We start from the raw sequence: 15,744 nt of genomic DNA on the forward strand, positions 1-15,744 counted from the left end.
GCCCCCGTAGTTGTATTTAATGCATATTTTGTGTACATAGCCCGATCCGCCTTGAAATATACCATTAACACCCTATCCATGTCCCCATTCCACAGTTTATGTTTTCCATCTCTAACGACATCTCCGGGGAGACCGAGCCAAACATAACCAGATTTCGAGATTTCAGTTCTGCAGATTACATCAAAACTGTCCGAGCCTTTTGAAGTCTAGTACAGAGTCGCTATAGGCCATATCACGTATTATGGGTGATTAAAAGTCCGATTCTACTTAAACTATCAAAGAGTTCTGGCACTCCATAAACGTAAGAGTATGGAAATCAAACTTGGCTATAACGGCTAACATCTGATGGTTTTGAGCCGTGATGTGGTGGGGGCTGTTGTGATATCTCTTTTTCTTGTCACCAAGAACAACAACCAAGTGTGACGTTACAGAGGAAAGAATACAAGATTGCTATATGCCGTATCATTTTGTGAACAATTGCTACTAGCTATAATGAAATGTTTGTTTACGGTCAGAGAGTTTAATCATGAAATAATGCGTCAATGAGAATGATCAGTTGATCAATCTATCAGCTCTCAATTGATCACGTCACCCTATCAAAGATCGGTTATGTAAGTGTTTCTCTTGTCTTGCTGTTATCTGCATCCGATTAAAGAACTAAGCGAACTGTGTCAGCGGAAACGGACAAAAGAGTTCTATTTATCTGTGTTATCTTCTCTTTCTTGTCGAGGCTCCAGCCCTGCTGATTAACCACAGCTGAGTTAACTTGATTCATAGCAGATTTAAAGGTTCCTAGCACCTCTTGTGATGTCTGCAGATAAGTTATCTCCCGTGTTTCTACAGGTTGTGATAAAACTCTTTACGATGGACCAAGACAAACCAGATTTGCCTCATTCCGCCTTAACAACGTACATTACCGGGACAGGTGGCATAAATTATGGCATCTAACATCACTTCTGTACAGCATTTCTGTTTTGAGCGTGACGAAAGGTTTGTGTCGGCTTACCCAGCTGCAAATATACACGCTGTTGGAGCAGTGTCTGCCCAGAAGAGAGCCAACGGTTGGGCGCAAATATCAACAGCGAGGGTAAATGTACTACAGCTCCCGAGGGGTAACGGAACCTATGTAGATATTATAAGTTCTTATCGGTTGTACGCTGGCGCCTTATTGTATTGTGAGAAGTGTTGAGAAAAGATGCTTAAACATATTTCATACATCGCGACTGGGTGGGAGAAGGAACGGGCTTATAGAATTACAGGATTCATGTATGTAGTGATTAAATTCCTGAGAAACTGTCACTTATAGGTCTGGTTTGATTTTTATATTTTCAAGATTTGCACTGCCTGTCTACAGTGATACAGACATTCCATGTTTACAAGTGTGCAGAGGAACTGAGTACCTTTTCCCACTGAAAATATGGTGGCTCGGGTCCAAACTGGACTGAACTTCTTTATTTATTTGATTGGTGTTTTACTGTCGTACTCAAGAATATTTCACTGATAAGATGGCGGCCAGCATTATAGTGGGAGGAAACCGGGCAGAGCCCGGAAGAAACCTACAACCATCCACAGGTTGCTGCCAGACCTTTCCACGTACGGCCGGAGAGGAAGCCAGCAAGAGCTGGACTTGAACTCACCGCGGCCGCATTGGTGCCAAGCTGGACTGAGCATTTTTACCTTGTAACACTTCCCCATTAGTTACGCTGATCACTACGTTATTAGCCTTCGCATAAATTGTCATAGTAAATGTAGGAATGAACTGCTATGACTTGGATTACACTTTACGCGGGAAACGTTCCCTATTTCAAATACGAAGCATCTGAACAGTAAAGAGTTTATGGCATAGAGAATTCCATACACTGCAGGAAGAACAGGAGGATTGGGTATTGAAAACGAAGACTTGCTTCATCATCCGAGCATAGAAGGTAGCCTCATTATCCAAGCATGGAATGTAGCATGTCAATTATGACATTTACACCATGTTGCGCATATTAAGTTGTTTCGTCTGTCCTTTTCTGAATTGTTGTCATGAATGTCATGCATGGTGCATCTATATATAGTGATATAAACAATACCAAATTAGAACAAAAATATATGTGTTCATTTTTCTGGCCATACATTAGGGCGAATTGCCCGGAGGAGGAAATGTCCGCGCTCTTCTAGTGGATGATATTACAGCTTGGGTAGGCCATTTCAAGACCATGCTCAATGGCCGACCTTGACCTTATTTGCCACCTTCGCCATGATACATGTAGATTATCGAATAGGTAAAAGACTGGCATGTCACAAATTCATATGTATATCTCTTCTAGTAAAATGACGTGTTATTCATAACATTTGGAAATGGCGTTGATGAATTTTGTAAGGGAAGTAGGGACTGTTCTATAACAATTAATGGACTACAACATCTTTATATATGCCTTCATGTTGTATACAGACTTCCTGTATCAAAGCAAAAATAGTGGTTAGCGTGCTTATGCAGCACAATGACCCAGGAGCCTCTTACCAATGCGATCACTGTGAGTACATGTCCAGTCCTTGTTGGCACTGGTTGTATGTGGGGAGGTCTAACAGCAACCTGTGGATGATCGGTCCCGTGGTCTTCACCGTTTGTCTTCTGTCATACTGCTGGACGTCGTCTTATGTGTGAAATATACTGTAGTACGACGTTAAACACAAATGAAATAAATTAATGAATCAAAGCAAAACTGAAAGCTACAGTCACTTGCCTCTGTAAAGTTTGCAATTCGTGTTCCAGCCAGATTTAAACTATAACTGTACAAATATTTCAAGCATATACCGTTACCTCATAAGTCATTGGAGGTTCAATATCACAACGTCGTCAACAGGTTACACATGTGGGTTGTTTAAGAATATGGCGGAATTACAGGCATCAGTTTCTCTTTAAACACAATCAATACCAAACAAATGGCCAAGATTGTTTGTTTGCTAAACTGTTTGTATAAACCGTGACAACCCGGAGTGAAGTTTGTTTGTGGAATGATTGGGTTTTTTTCGTTGCTATTCAGCAATATGTTGGGCCATGTACATGCATATTTCACGACAGTGTCTCAATATAGAAAAATCGCGGATCAAACGCAGACACATTTACAGTGCTGCCTAACTTGCCGAAGACACATGGTACGATGTCCTACCCAATTACAATATATACAGACACCAGTTCAACCTGCACCGTGTAGCAAATACAATAAAGGGCCAGGTCATTTCTATGAATTTCTACAAACGTTAGCACTTTACCACAATGTTAGCTGTGAACTATTTGTCTAGTTGCCATTTCATGAAATCAAATATGGTGTTTCCATTTATCTTTTGTCTGTTTTTTCGTAGACCTCAAGAATATATAAAACTTGTTGGAGGTTAAAGGGTGAGAGAAACCACCCTATCCTATGGGCAGATATCAGTCAAACTTCCTGACATTAAGCCACCGGTGCTGCAAATAATAGCAGAATTCAAACGAACGATTTCTTTGATGAAGGGCATGGCATTTGCAGTGCATACATATGTGATCTCAATGATGACAAACATGCCGTTTGCAGCATACGCACGTGGTCTCAATGATGGAGGGCATGCCGTTTGCAGTGCGTACGTAAGTAATCTCAAGGATGACGAATATGCCGTTTGCAGCATACGTGCGTGGTCTGAATTGTGAAGGGCATGCTGTTTGCAATCCATACTAATGTTATGTCAGTGATGAAGGACATGCCGTTTGCAGTGCATACGTATGTGATCTCAATTATGAAGGGTATGCCGTTTGCAGTGCGAAAGTATGTGATCTCAGTGATGGAGGGCATACCGTTTGCAGCATACTTATGTAATCTCAATGATGAAGGGCATGGCGTCGTCTAAATTGTGAAGGGCATGCCGTTTGCAATCCATACGTATGTTATGTCAATGATGAAGGGTATGACGTTCGCGGTGCGTACGCATGCTATCTCATTTATAAAGGGCATGCCGTTTGCAGCGCATATGTATGTGATCTCAATGATGAAGGGCATGCCATTTGCAGTGCATATGCATGTAATCTCAATGATGAAGGGCTTACCGTTTGCAGTGCATACGTATGTGATCTCAACGATGAAGCGCATGTCGTTTGCGGCGCATACGTACATAGTCTCAATGATGGACATGCCGTTTTACTCCGAACGCACGACCTTTACAGTGATCGCGTCACTTCACTGATGAAGGGCACGCCGTTTACAGTGATCACGTAACTTCAGTGATGAAGGACATGCCGTTTTACTCTGAACGCACGACCTTAACAGTGATCGCGTCACCTCACTGATCAAGGGCATGCCGTTTTGCGGTGATCGAGTAACCTCAGTGATGAAGGACATGCCGTTTTACTACGAACGCACGACCTCACTAATCAAAAGCATGCCGTTTTATGATAACGCGTGGCCTCACTGATTAAGGGCATGCCGTTTTGCAGTGATCGCGTCACCTCAATGATGAAGGACATGTCGTTTATAGTGATCGCGTCACCTCACTGATGAAGGACATGTCGTTTACAGCGGACACACAACCGTTTTGATCAAGTGCATGCAGTTTGTAGCGAACGGAGGAGTTCAACGATAAAGGTCATGTTGGCGTATCAGGTGAACGCCTGAACTCACCAGTGAAGGGAGTACCGGTGTATGCAGCGCAACCGTGACATCACTGAACAACTGTATGTAGTTTATAGCGAAACCGTGAACTGACTGATGAAGGGCATGCAGCTTACAGCGAGAGAAACACCCTCGACGGTAGTGCCAGCATCATATACGGCACCTTCTGGAGATTTACAAGTCCAAATGCTATTGATCCATTTATTCGACAATACTTAAACTTACTCCGGAACACTGGGCGTAATAGGCATCTACAAAAATAGGCAAACAGTTGTTTAGTGATTTTCCAAAACAGCCATATACTAATAAGTCGATTACTTTGGTCGACCTATTGGGAATTATATAGAAACCCTAGTTCCGTTTATTAATATAAACCAGTTTATAATTGTCAATCTGATTATTTGTAACCAGATACGCCTATATGTCTTCTAAAGCCCGTTGTGTTCACCAGAACGCAGTTGTCGCGCGCGTCGCAAAGGCCGTTACGTGGGCAAACGGCTGGCAGCTGTGATCAGCTGGCACTCGCGGATATCAACAACAACAGCGATCCGATCCCGGTTAACAGACCCTTAGCAGTGGAGCTTCTGGGTCAGAAATCACCGTGTGTCAGAATTTGACACTCTGCCATGTCGCATTCCCACACTAATTACTTGCCTTGTCGTTCATGTTTTTGTATTCCTCCGCGCGCGTGCCAACGTAAAAAAGGAATCTGAGGTCGTCGGAGGTGACGGCTCTAGAACGCGACTTTTGATAGAGAACAGCTTCTCTGTCCCCTCCGCTAGGGTTATAGGCCGGGCCTTACCGGCACCGCGCAGTTCTCCACACCAGCTGGGCCGTGTTGTAAGTACAGCTCGTTCTTATGCCGATTATATACAGTTTACAGAAGAAGTTTGATGTTAAAAAAGCAAAAAAAAAAAAAAAAAAAAAAGCCACGATTAAGGTTTTAGAACAGCACTCAATCCCATCATACCTTCAGTGCTGGAACTTTCGGTACACACAGTTATCGACTCTTCTTCTTCTTATGCCTTTTTGTAAGCAGGAAAAGACAGGCAAGACAGCTAAAATTGTGTGGGGTGGGATAGGGTGTTCACCAAGTATATAAATCGTATAAAAATACGGTTATCTCGAAAAGGGGTGTGTGAAAAATGGAAGAGGCACTTTTATGGTAAAATTTTTGCACTATACCGTTTGAGTGAAAAAAATTTTCATACACAAGTATGAACTAACGGCTCCCACTAACTCAACGACAACCCTCGACACCAATGACATGTAAGAAAGATGTTAAGGTCAGCCTAGATTCCTTATCCAAAGTATTTTAGAGGAGAAAAACACAGGGAAAGCAAAGTTGGGCGTTCAACAATTGGGCATCATTTTTTTCGATAATCCACTTAGCCGAGAAAATGTGTAAGCAGACGAGAAAGGTCGCTGTACTGACTGAGTATGTTTCTGTTGCACACCTCTTTAGTCGTTGAGCAGATGTGTGGCGAGATTCAGGTCTCAGTCCACGTGATGCAGCTTTATCAGGTGGCTGCCAGGTTCAATCTCTCCCATCAGACCTAACGTCATCATCCAAGATGATACGAACTCCGTCGTAGAAACAATGGCTCTGTTATATAGGCACGGACCTGACATGAATAGTCTCAAAATTTGATTATCATGTTACTCGGAAATATATCCTTCCAGTGGGCGTTGCATTAATTAGGGTTCTGCTTCCTGTCAAGTTTTATTGCAAGATAGGTGGTCTTGGGACGACTGGCATCAAACAAGGGAGACAATCCGCCCAAGACACATAACGCCAACGCCCCCACGGTTTTGTCTAGAAAAGGTTCAGGCCGATAAAAAAACTAATCGAATCAAACGGTCTGGATTTATTGGCAGCTTTCCGAACTTTATATCACAGATAGAGTGGTAAATGTCACAAACGCGTATCCTCCGAACTGTTTTCACGGATATTTAACGCTGTCTCGCAATTCGATTTATTGCTCCAATTCTGGAGTCTGGCCCACGATTCTTGAACCGCAGTAGAGTGGCTGTAATTCCCCGCCAGACTGTAAATGAACACTATCTACAAATCAAGACGTGTGCCGCCTACAGACTAGCTCATAAATCAAACTTTCAGTTAAGGGCAATGATTATCACAGAGATGTATGTCTGCCGGTACGTGAGCGTCACGGAAAGACAAGGCGCCATGATGAAATAGTTCTGACTAAAATACGTAATTACATAAAACAGTTTAAACGGAATGAGTTTGCATTCGAGCTCAGCGAACACAATTGGCTAGCAACTGCCTTCGGTCTAGTTTGACCAGCTGCTCTCCACTCGTGCATGGCTAGGGATAAATTGAATGCAAAAATTATTGTTGAACACCTTCCTGACTTATATAGGAATAGGTGCAAAAAGCAAGTATATAAGTCACTGTCTGTCTGTCTGTCTGTAGATTGACATTCTGTTCTTATTAATGGTCGACCTTGCTTAGTGCATTTTGCAAAATCGTTGCCATTTTCATTGTTTCGCTGAATACTTATGGGAATAAGTACATATGTGGCGACTGGGCACACGATTAATGATGGCATCGACGTGTTAGAATAAAGTCATAATAAGTATAAAACTGGCACACCTGTTTATTTAATATCCGTCACAATGCTATTAAATAACGCTTCAAATTCACGTCCATGCATTGGCGCTTAGTGTTGATTAATAGCCTAGTCGAAATGTACGAAAACTATAACATTCAAAAAGATAGCAAATAGCTCCTAGTCGTCATATGACTGAAAAATTCTTAAGTACCACATAAAACCCCAAGCATACATACATATGCCTACATGTTTATTTTCTTGTCCGGCACAAATTATGGCTATTTACAATCTGGGCTTTGTGGATTTTTCAAGTGTTCAGAAAACAGAATCACTATGGCCTCATTAAATGTATTTGCTTTACCAAATTTAACCAAACCACTAAGCCACACCATCTATATACCTTGAAGTTCAGAGGTCAGCCTAATGTATTACTTTTGAAGAAGCAGCAGATTTGTAACCCATCCAACATGTCACGTGACTCGTTCACCCGATCGCCTGCCGGCGGTTGGTCGGAAGTCAGTTGGATGGTATGAGTTACTGACTTTGGACAGCTTAAAAATTTGGCTGTCATCGTGACAATGGAAACACACAGGTGACATGACTGTAAGTGAATCCGATCTGATCTGAGGACAATAGTGTCGAGACACAGTTAAGTGGCCAACAAGTGTGACGGCGGTATGGTTTCTCTCCGAAGGAAGATAATATAGCTAAGTACTAAGCGAAAGAACAGGGCTTGTCTATAATTTTTTTGATTGTTGTTTAACGCCATACTCAAGAATTGTTCACTTATTCGTTTTGGGGATGAAAGAAACCGTATTCGGTGTAAACTATCGATTTCAGCAAGCTATTCTGACGAACATTATATGATGTACAAATTTGCCCACCACACTGGTTGGAAACAAAGTGGTCTTTGTGGGACATTACACACTTCGCAAACTTCTACAAGGCCGTCGTCAAATTATTACTGTTTTCAAGGTTGTTTTCTCATTGCTTCCAAGGAACTCACAAAAAACAAGACAACAATGAATCAATCAGCTGTGTATGAATCCAACCACAATGAAGCACAGAACTCAGTAAAAAAAAGGTAGATTAATGACTGGATCGCCTGGAACCCATTGTCTGGGTGGGACGGGAGAGCGGAAGGTTGCTGATGGGTAATTCGGCACAAGAAATAGGACCAATAATTCTTGCGGTAATGATGACAAATTAATAAAAGAAAGTGCATTTAAAACTCCGAGTTTCTTTTGCACTGTTTGCTGGGTCACGCTAATCAATGGTATTTGTGTTTCTGCCAGAATGTAATGGCGCTAAATCTTCTCATCTAAAAGTTGGTTTATATAGTAGACGTGCTCTGTGGGAAATCAATTAGTGGCGTCTTCTCACAGGGGTCAAATTTGCTGTAAATGATAAAAGTACATAGTATAATTCTTGCGTCAGTGTTTCACGGTTTAGCTGCAGTATGAGTATTTGATAAAAGCGCTGTGATCCAGCGACATGCGTCTTCTCGTATAGCACTATACCGATCTCAGCATCGCAGGGATCCCTCTCCGCCCAGCGTGTGCTGCTTCCGGTCCGTCGACAGACAGACGCATGCACACAACACCGAGTGTTATAAACCGGAAAAATAGAGCACGGCCTGCAAGTCATAAAGAAAAGCTCAAAATCTATTCGCTTATTCGACTACCTTCATCAACGGTCCCGCTCCAATATTTTACTACAAGGTTTTGATCATTACCAACAGCAGAGAACTAAGTACTAAATGGATATAACTAATTGTGCCGGTAGTCAGCAGTCTGCTGTCGGTTGAACCCATCGACAGCTGTGGGCTACAAACTCACATAGTGTCTCAAATCACAGAACTTCTCAGCGGCTTCCTTAACAAACCACAGTCTCACTGAAAATCAGACTGGGGAAAAAAAGGAGTATATATCCAGGGGTCGTCCAGGGGACAAAGAGTATTAACTGTCAAAATAATAACACAGATCCTATAGGCGTAATATCACTGAGATCGGACTAGGCTGATAGAGGTAGGCCTATAAGAAAATGACTGAACACCGAATAGTGCCGTAGGAGACAGTGCGCTGCATCAGAAAGACAGGGAAATGGGAGTGTTACTGAGATAAGGGAACTGTTTTACTTCATAAAACAGTACATGACCCAATGGTTCCAAGATTTTTAGGAGTGTTAATGCTGATTAAGTGCAGCTCACATGACAGGCAAGATAAATTTGGATTAAATCAGGCCGTTCAAATGCTTGGCGGAAGGAGAAACCCTAAATTGTCACCAAATCTGGCTTCAAAGAGTTGAGTGACTAGCAACTAGGTCAAACGTTAGTTGTATCAAAAACACCAGATTTATAAACCAAATGATATCTTATAATAATCAAATATGAAATATAACAAGCTCAAATATATGCCTTCCATGGACCATAGAAAGTTGTTTTAAATAAATTATCAGGGGACAGACATCCATACGAGTATAAGTCTGATCTAAAACATGAAACACTTAATCTACCTATTGTCTACTTAAAGATATGGGCAAACTGACAATTGTCAAACTGGCTTATTCAGCGGATCAAGATTTGAAGTTCTACCTGCTTTTTAATCCCTCTTGAAGGACATATCAGCTAATAACGAATATGTTCACGAACACACATAAAATGGTCGTTGCGAGCATTTTTCCAAATAATTTGTAACCACACATATTTCTAACATTTCTGAAACGTGAAAGCAGTGTTAAAAGGGATACAGAATGTACGCTGAATGGCTGACAGTGGAGATAGGATTTCCTGGGTTAAGTCTTACAGCCTTGCTCACCCTTTGAATAAATGTACCATACCTAAAATTGAGCTTAGGTTAGGCCTAGCCAGGACTTGCCTGTCTCTCACAGCAGACAATCAGAATCAGTTCTCTATACCTTTAAGGTACATTGAACATCACAGACGTATGGCAAGTATAGTGACAGTATGTGCAATGAATATTAACCAATCAGAAAGTCGCAGTTTAACGTACAGTACACATTTTACGGGACAAATAGTCATTTCGGCTTTGACTGGACCATTGCGGTGAAAAACGTATCCCATTATCACCATACTGAATCTTATGCCAGGTATGTCTGTGATGTAGATAAGTTTTTCAGCTTGGAATATACCCTATGTGTAACATTTTAAGTTCCGGTTGCCTATTCAAATCCACTTAATGTTACTATTCGATTTATATTTCTTAAAGATAAGAAATAAGTATAAGTGAAAAATTCTTGTGTGCGACGGTACACAATAAGGAAATGAAAGATACAATGTATACCAAACTGACTTTGGATGCTACAACAGTCCCGCTACATTTCAGCCTATATGCGAAATAGGCCTACATTTGTTGTCTTTTCATATTACATCTTATGATTTACTTGCCTATTTGCTTGTTTTGCTTGCTGATCCACTAACCCACTACCCAAAAAATTAAATCTTTTACCTCCATCCGATTCAAATTATTAGTCAACGCTGGCGGATAAGCCCACTTCTAGCGGGATGGCTTTGCTAAATGATAGCAATGCATCTCTATCGTTCTGCACTTAGGGTAGACACTAAAGGGGTTCATCACCTGACAAAATATGTAAGAAAAAAATGTCTTTACATAGAGACCGGTAGAATTAAGTTAAATTTGGGCTTAGATAAAAATTTGCACTCAGAGGGTCGGGTCACTGATAACTAGCTCCTGATTTGGTATTGCTGTCAAGGTTAATATCGCTGACAGCTGCCACAGAGAACAACTCTCTGTGTAACGTGGTTCGTATAGGGATAATTCCCCAAATAGCTGTCGTGTAAAGGAATTAGAACACCGCCTAAGGCTGGTGAATATCTCAGTATACGTAAATACATGGCATGTGGGACAGCCTGTGTGTTTCTTCAGGCATGTTGCAAAACTGCAACAGCTACTAACATTCTACCTACTGCGGTGACGGTTAGTGAAAAAACTATAATGTATATAGCAACGTTTTCCACAGTGACAAAAGGCTTGATATCAAGTGTTTAACATCAATATGAAATGGTTATAACAGGTCAATCGATTATATCAACTACAAAATATTTTTAGGAGAGCTTCTTTAGTCCAGATAAAGGTTGAGTTCAGAAATTGCCTGTGTAACTTACACACTAACGCATCGTTGATATTAGCGAGTTCCTACAGCTTTTAGATAGAAACCAAGGAATCAGCTGTATGCTTATAAAAGTCGTTTAAAGACAGAATATAAACAATGGTACGCTATAAACAATGAGCAAACTTCACATATACTCAAAGTAATAGGACACCTTACCCGCCTAAAATAACACCGGTCTAAGCCGTGTATATAACGATTGTCCATCTTGCTTTGGCAATAACGTATTGTGGGCAAACTGGTAACGGATTATGTATGCATTGGAAGAGAACAATGGTCTGTTCAGCTTGGACCCGAGAGCTCGAATAGGTACCCCATTTTTAATATCATCATTTACCACAGAAATCTGGACAAGAAGAAGAACATAATTAAAGACGTACAGCAAAAAAAGTAAAGTCAGAGCAGCGCCGACAGTATCCGGTGAAAATACGGACTCTTGTCAATTTACCACAATTAGGGTTTATTCTAACTGTTCATGTAAATACTTCAATAGTAGCAAATTACACCCCCCCTAGTACAGTGTGTTTTAAAAACAGAATTAGGAAAAAATGTAGTGGTGTTAATTGCAATATATTGGACGTCAATGGTTTAGAGTAACTCAGAATGCTGTGTTGTCATTATATATAGCATACAATAATATTAGGACAATGCCTTTTGCGCTTGTATTTGAAACGCCGGACCAAGGTATAAACTGACTAACCACCACATTTCTGCACGTTTGTTTCACCATTTACATGACCAAAATAAACGTGTGGACTTTCATAGAATCAGAATACTAACCTAACTGACTAATAATCGGCAATTTTTTACCCTTTACCATACGGACGTGAAGTTAACAGCTGCCATAAGTACCTTGATAAATGGTTACTTTGACCTTTGAATGGTATGCCATTAAATACTTATAATGAGAGTTTTGACAGTAACATATGCATATCGTGTAAGTTAGCGGTTAAAAGTTGACAATATTTCTGCCTGTTATTGTATATACAGAGCACCAAGCAGATACAGTACAAGGAACAAAACTAGACTGTAAGTTTCCGTTTGACGTCAGTATTAAATATGCATATGCTAACAAGTTATATATATAGGTCTAAACAATATTTTGAGACTTTAAATTTATTTACTTATTTATCTGACTGGAGTTTTGCGCCGTACTCGGAGACGTGAGAAATGAATAACCAATAAGCCATCAATACTCATTTGACATCGCTATGACGTGCGACATCTTAGAGGTCAGTGTTTATTTCAAGACCTGCAACAGTGGCTAGAAAGGAATGAATTCCGGAACACCGGTACATGGTCTGGATAGAGAACATTGCCATCTGATAAAAACTCACGGCCCCAAACTCATTGGAACCTAGCTGTATGACAAAAGACTGACCCAACACTGCATACGTTCAATATCAATGGGTCCCGAGCTGTATTCCAGTTACTACAGCCCAATGCCAAGCTGCGTCCTTCCTATACAAACCTGGTCCTAATCTGGTTGTTACAAATTGATTCCAAGTAGCATCTTTCCTATGTCAATGCATGATTCACATGCTTACGTTCTAAAACAATTCAAATTGCTTATCAGCTATATAACAACTATTCAAACTATTTTCTAATAAATCGTCAAGCAACAATTCTTCTGTAACAAATTGGTATTAAGCTATATCATTTCTTAATAGCCAATAGCTCATTACTGCTTCATCGGGACTCTTTCCTGAAGATAGCTTACACCTCGTTATAGAAGCGAAAGCCAATGACGTAAATTAGTCAGGTTATCAGTACGCGATGTCAACAGTATACGCATGTAGCAGTACAAATAGCTTATGCAATGTTGGTTTCACTACTGATGAAGGACATTGTTGCGTCTGTAAAAACATCTGGAGCCACTTGTTCAAAACTGTTTAAAGACCTAATAGCAGATTTAACTTTAAGCTAAGTCTTCAGTTTTTGTAGCCCAAAAATAAACTGCGTATCAGTATATTACATATGAACTAAATCTGCTATTTTTTACTCTTATACTTTGATTTGGGCAAACTGCATTGGCTGCTGAACTTGGCTAAAATCTTAAATATTAAATATGACTTAATACCAATATTAGCTAATACACTTTCGAAAAATTGGACCCAGATTCCCAACAATAGCAATCTTTCTTTGTGTGAAGCAACATTCCTCCAGGCAATATATAACGAACAACTGTTTCTTCAATTCTCCCACTAGCTCAGTAATATGCCTGTACATACATACAGTATTGATCAGAACACGAAGTGCTGATGATATCAACAGTTATAATGGAAGTAGACTAAACTATAATTGACATGGACTATGGTGGGCCTACTCAGAATCACTCTGTGCAGTCACTCTTCAAAAGCTTTCATACTGTATTTGTGTTTCGTGATCGTAGTTTCAGTTAATACGTACATCTTTGCTGGTAGTACGTTTTTTTTTTTGGGGGGGGGGGGGATTAGTCCGATCGTGTTCGATTTTTGAGTTCCGTGAATGATAGATTGCTGAGATAGCGATGACAGAAGCGAAGCCTACCCTCACGAAAAACCTCGTGAATGAGTTCCCGCTTGGTATATCGTGTCGGGACAGCTGCATCTGGTCGTTATGGTAGCACGTGCGAGTAACCATCCGTATAACGGAACGCTTTCCGAGTAGAGAACCATCCGTGGTGCGGTTCATTCATGAGATGAAAGCGGTATAAGGCTAAAATAAAAAAAAGCCATTCATTAGCTATCTAAAGGAGATTACTAAAAAGCTGTTAACTTACCCAGGCAATTAAGAAAGCCAAGTCCAGACTTCTTGGTTGCATTCTTTCTGCGATTAGTGGTCCTTTGCGGTCCTTAAGAGAACTTCATTCACAATCGTTTCCCTGAATACTTATCTGCAGGTATTGTAGACAAGGTGAAGTCAGTAGGTAGAGAGGTCCTTTGTGCTACCAGCGCCACTCCACCCGTCCTACACCTCAACCACAGAAATAACTGACACTTGGAATTAGTTTGAAGAAATATCCTTTGTTCCTAGTAAGAGAGTGTTCTTGAGGTGGGATTTCACCGATGGACGGGTCTTCATCCCCCACCGTTATGACGACGCCTGCTCTCATACCGACATCGACGACATTCTGGCACTTTAACAAACATTAGACGAAAATATCTGACCAACTGCTCGACCTATGGTCTCATTCTGTGCCCCTAAACTGTCTGAGAGGCTGTCGAATCGCATGAAAGGGGCCAGAGGTCGGCTTGTAGACGCTGTCGGTTGGAGAGGCAAACAGAAAAACGCCGGCTTCACTTTCGCTTATATATGCGTGTGTGTGAGAGAGAACGTGCGTGTTAACTGTTCACTTTGTAAGCGCGCAGACGACCCTCTGTTGGTCACGTGACCCAAACAGCGACGTAACGGCATCTGGTCTTTGGGAAGCACCAGTGTGCATAGGTAAGCGTGTGCAGAGCACATTCACAGCGATTCTGAGTACTAGCCTCTTATTCTTTTGAAGACTATTTATTCGACAGGATGAAAGTTAAATTTTATGGGTGAAGAAAACCCCCAAATACCTGACAAAAATGTCAGTTAACCAGCGAGAGCTGGATTCGAACTCGCTGTCTCATTATGTCACGCCAAAAGGCTGGAACAAGTTTAATTTAGACAGTTCATTCAATGATGACTAGCTGAAAGTTTTCTTAAACTTAGATAACCTAAACAAATTAGAAATATCATCTAAATTTTGTTTTTCTCGAACTCTAAGCGCCGATGTGGTGATGTTCGAGGTATAAGAACTCAGAGTAGAAACCCCATACATATCTTCCATCTAGGGGTATAAGAGATGACCGCAAGAGTAACGGTTAGCAGCTACAAATGGCGTTGTATTTACATCGAGTGAGCAGGAAATAACGATAACCCTGTTGAATGCGTCAGTTATTCAATCTGTTTGATATAAATCGTCTGGGGCATTAAATTTCAGACAAATTTGTTTCTGCTTTGATACTATTTCGCATATAATGTTGGACTACCTTTACAACTATTATGCTGTTTTAGTTTTCATTTGCACAGGTGAGAAGAGTTTGTGCTCCAGGCGACTTCAAAAACCGCTGCCTACAATGGATCTACACGTAAGCTCAGAGGGTTAGAAATTACGCCGTATATCAGTCAGGGTTTGGTTAGACTAAGACCATAATCTTAAAAATAATCTTGGAAATAAATCAGTTTTTGAACGGTTTGAAGTTGCTACCCTACAATTTGAAGTCGGTACCCTCCAACCACAATCACAAATTTATATACATATTTTGCACAAGCGTCAAAGAGGTACGTACATATAAGTACAAGGTAATGACATAAACTGATGGCATTGTAGGCTGTGATATAAACTGTACATAGTATCGTCTGACAAGTGCACGGATGTTATA

The 15,744-nt window shown here is 40.8% G+C and overlaps 1 protein-coding gene across 1 annotated transcript in view; it reads right to left on the reverse strand.

The window, feature by feature from the left end:
• Positions 1–14,565, reverse strand: part of LOC135472601 (ADAMTS-like protein 1) — a 57,793-nt gene extending 43,228 nt beyond the window's left edge. Inside the window, exon 1 of the mRNA XM_064752171.1 lies at positions 14,112–14,565. Coding sequence (XP_064608241.1) covers positions 14,112–14,153 — 42 coding nt within the window. The 5' untranslated portion in view covers positions 14,154–14,565. The remainder of the gene's footprint in view (positions 1–14,111) is intronic.
• Between the last annotated feature and the right edge of the window lie 1,179 nt (positions 14,566–15,744).

Source organism: Liolophura sinensis, chromosome 8 (genome assembly GCF_032854445.1).
Source record: "Liolophura sinensis isolate JHLJ2023 chromosome 8, CUHK_Ljap_v2, whole genome shotgun sequence".
NCBI lineage: Eukaryota > Metazoa > Mollusca > Polyplacophora > Chitonida > Chitonidae > Liolophura > Liolophura sinensis.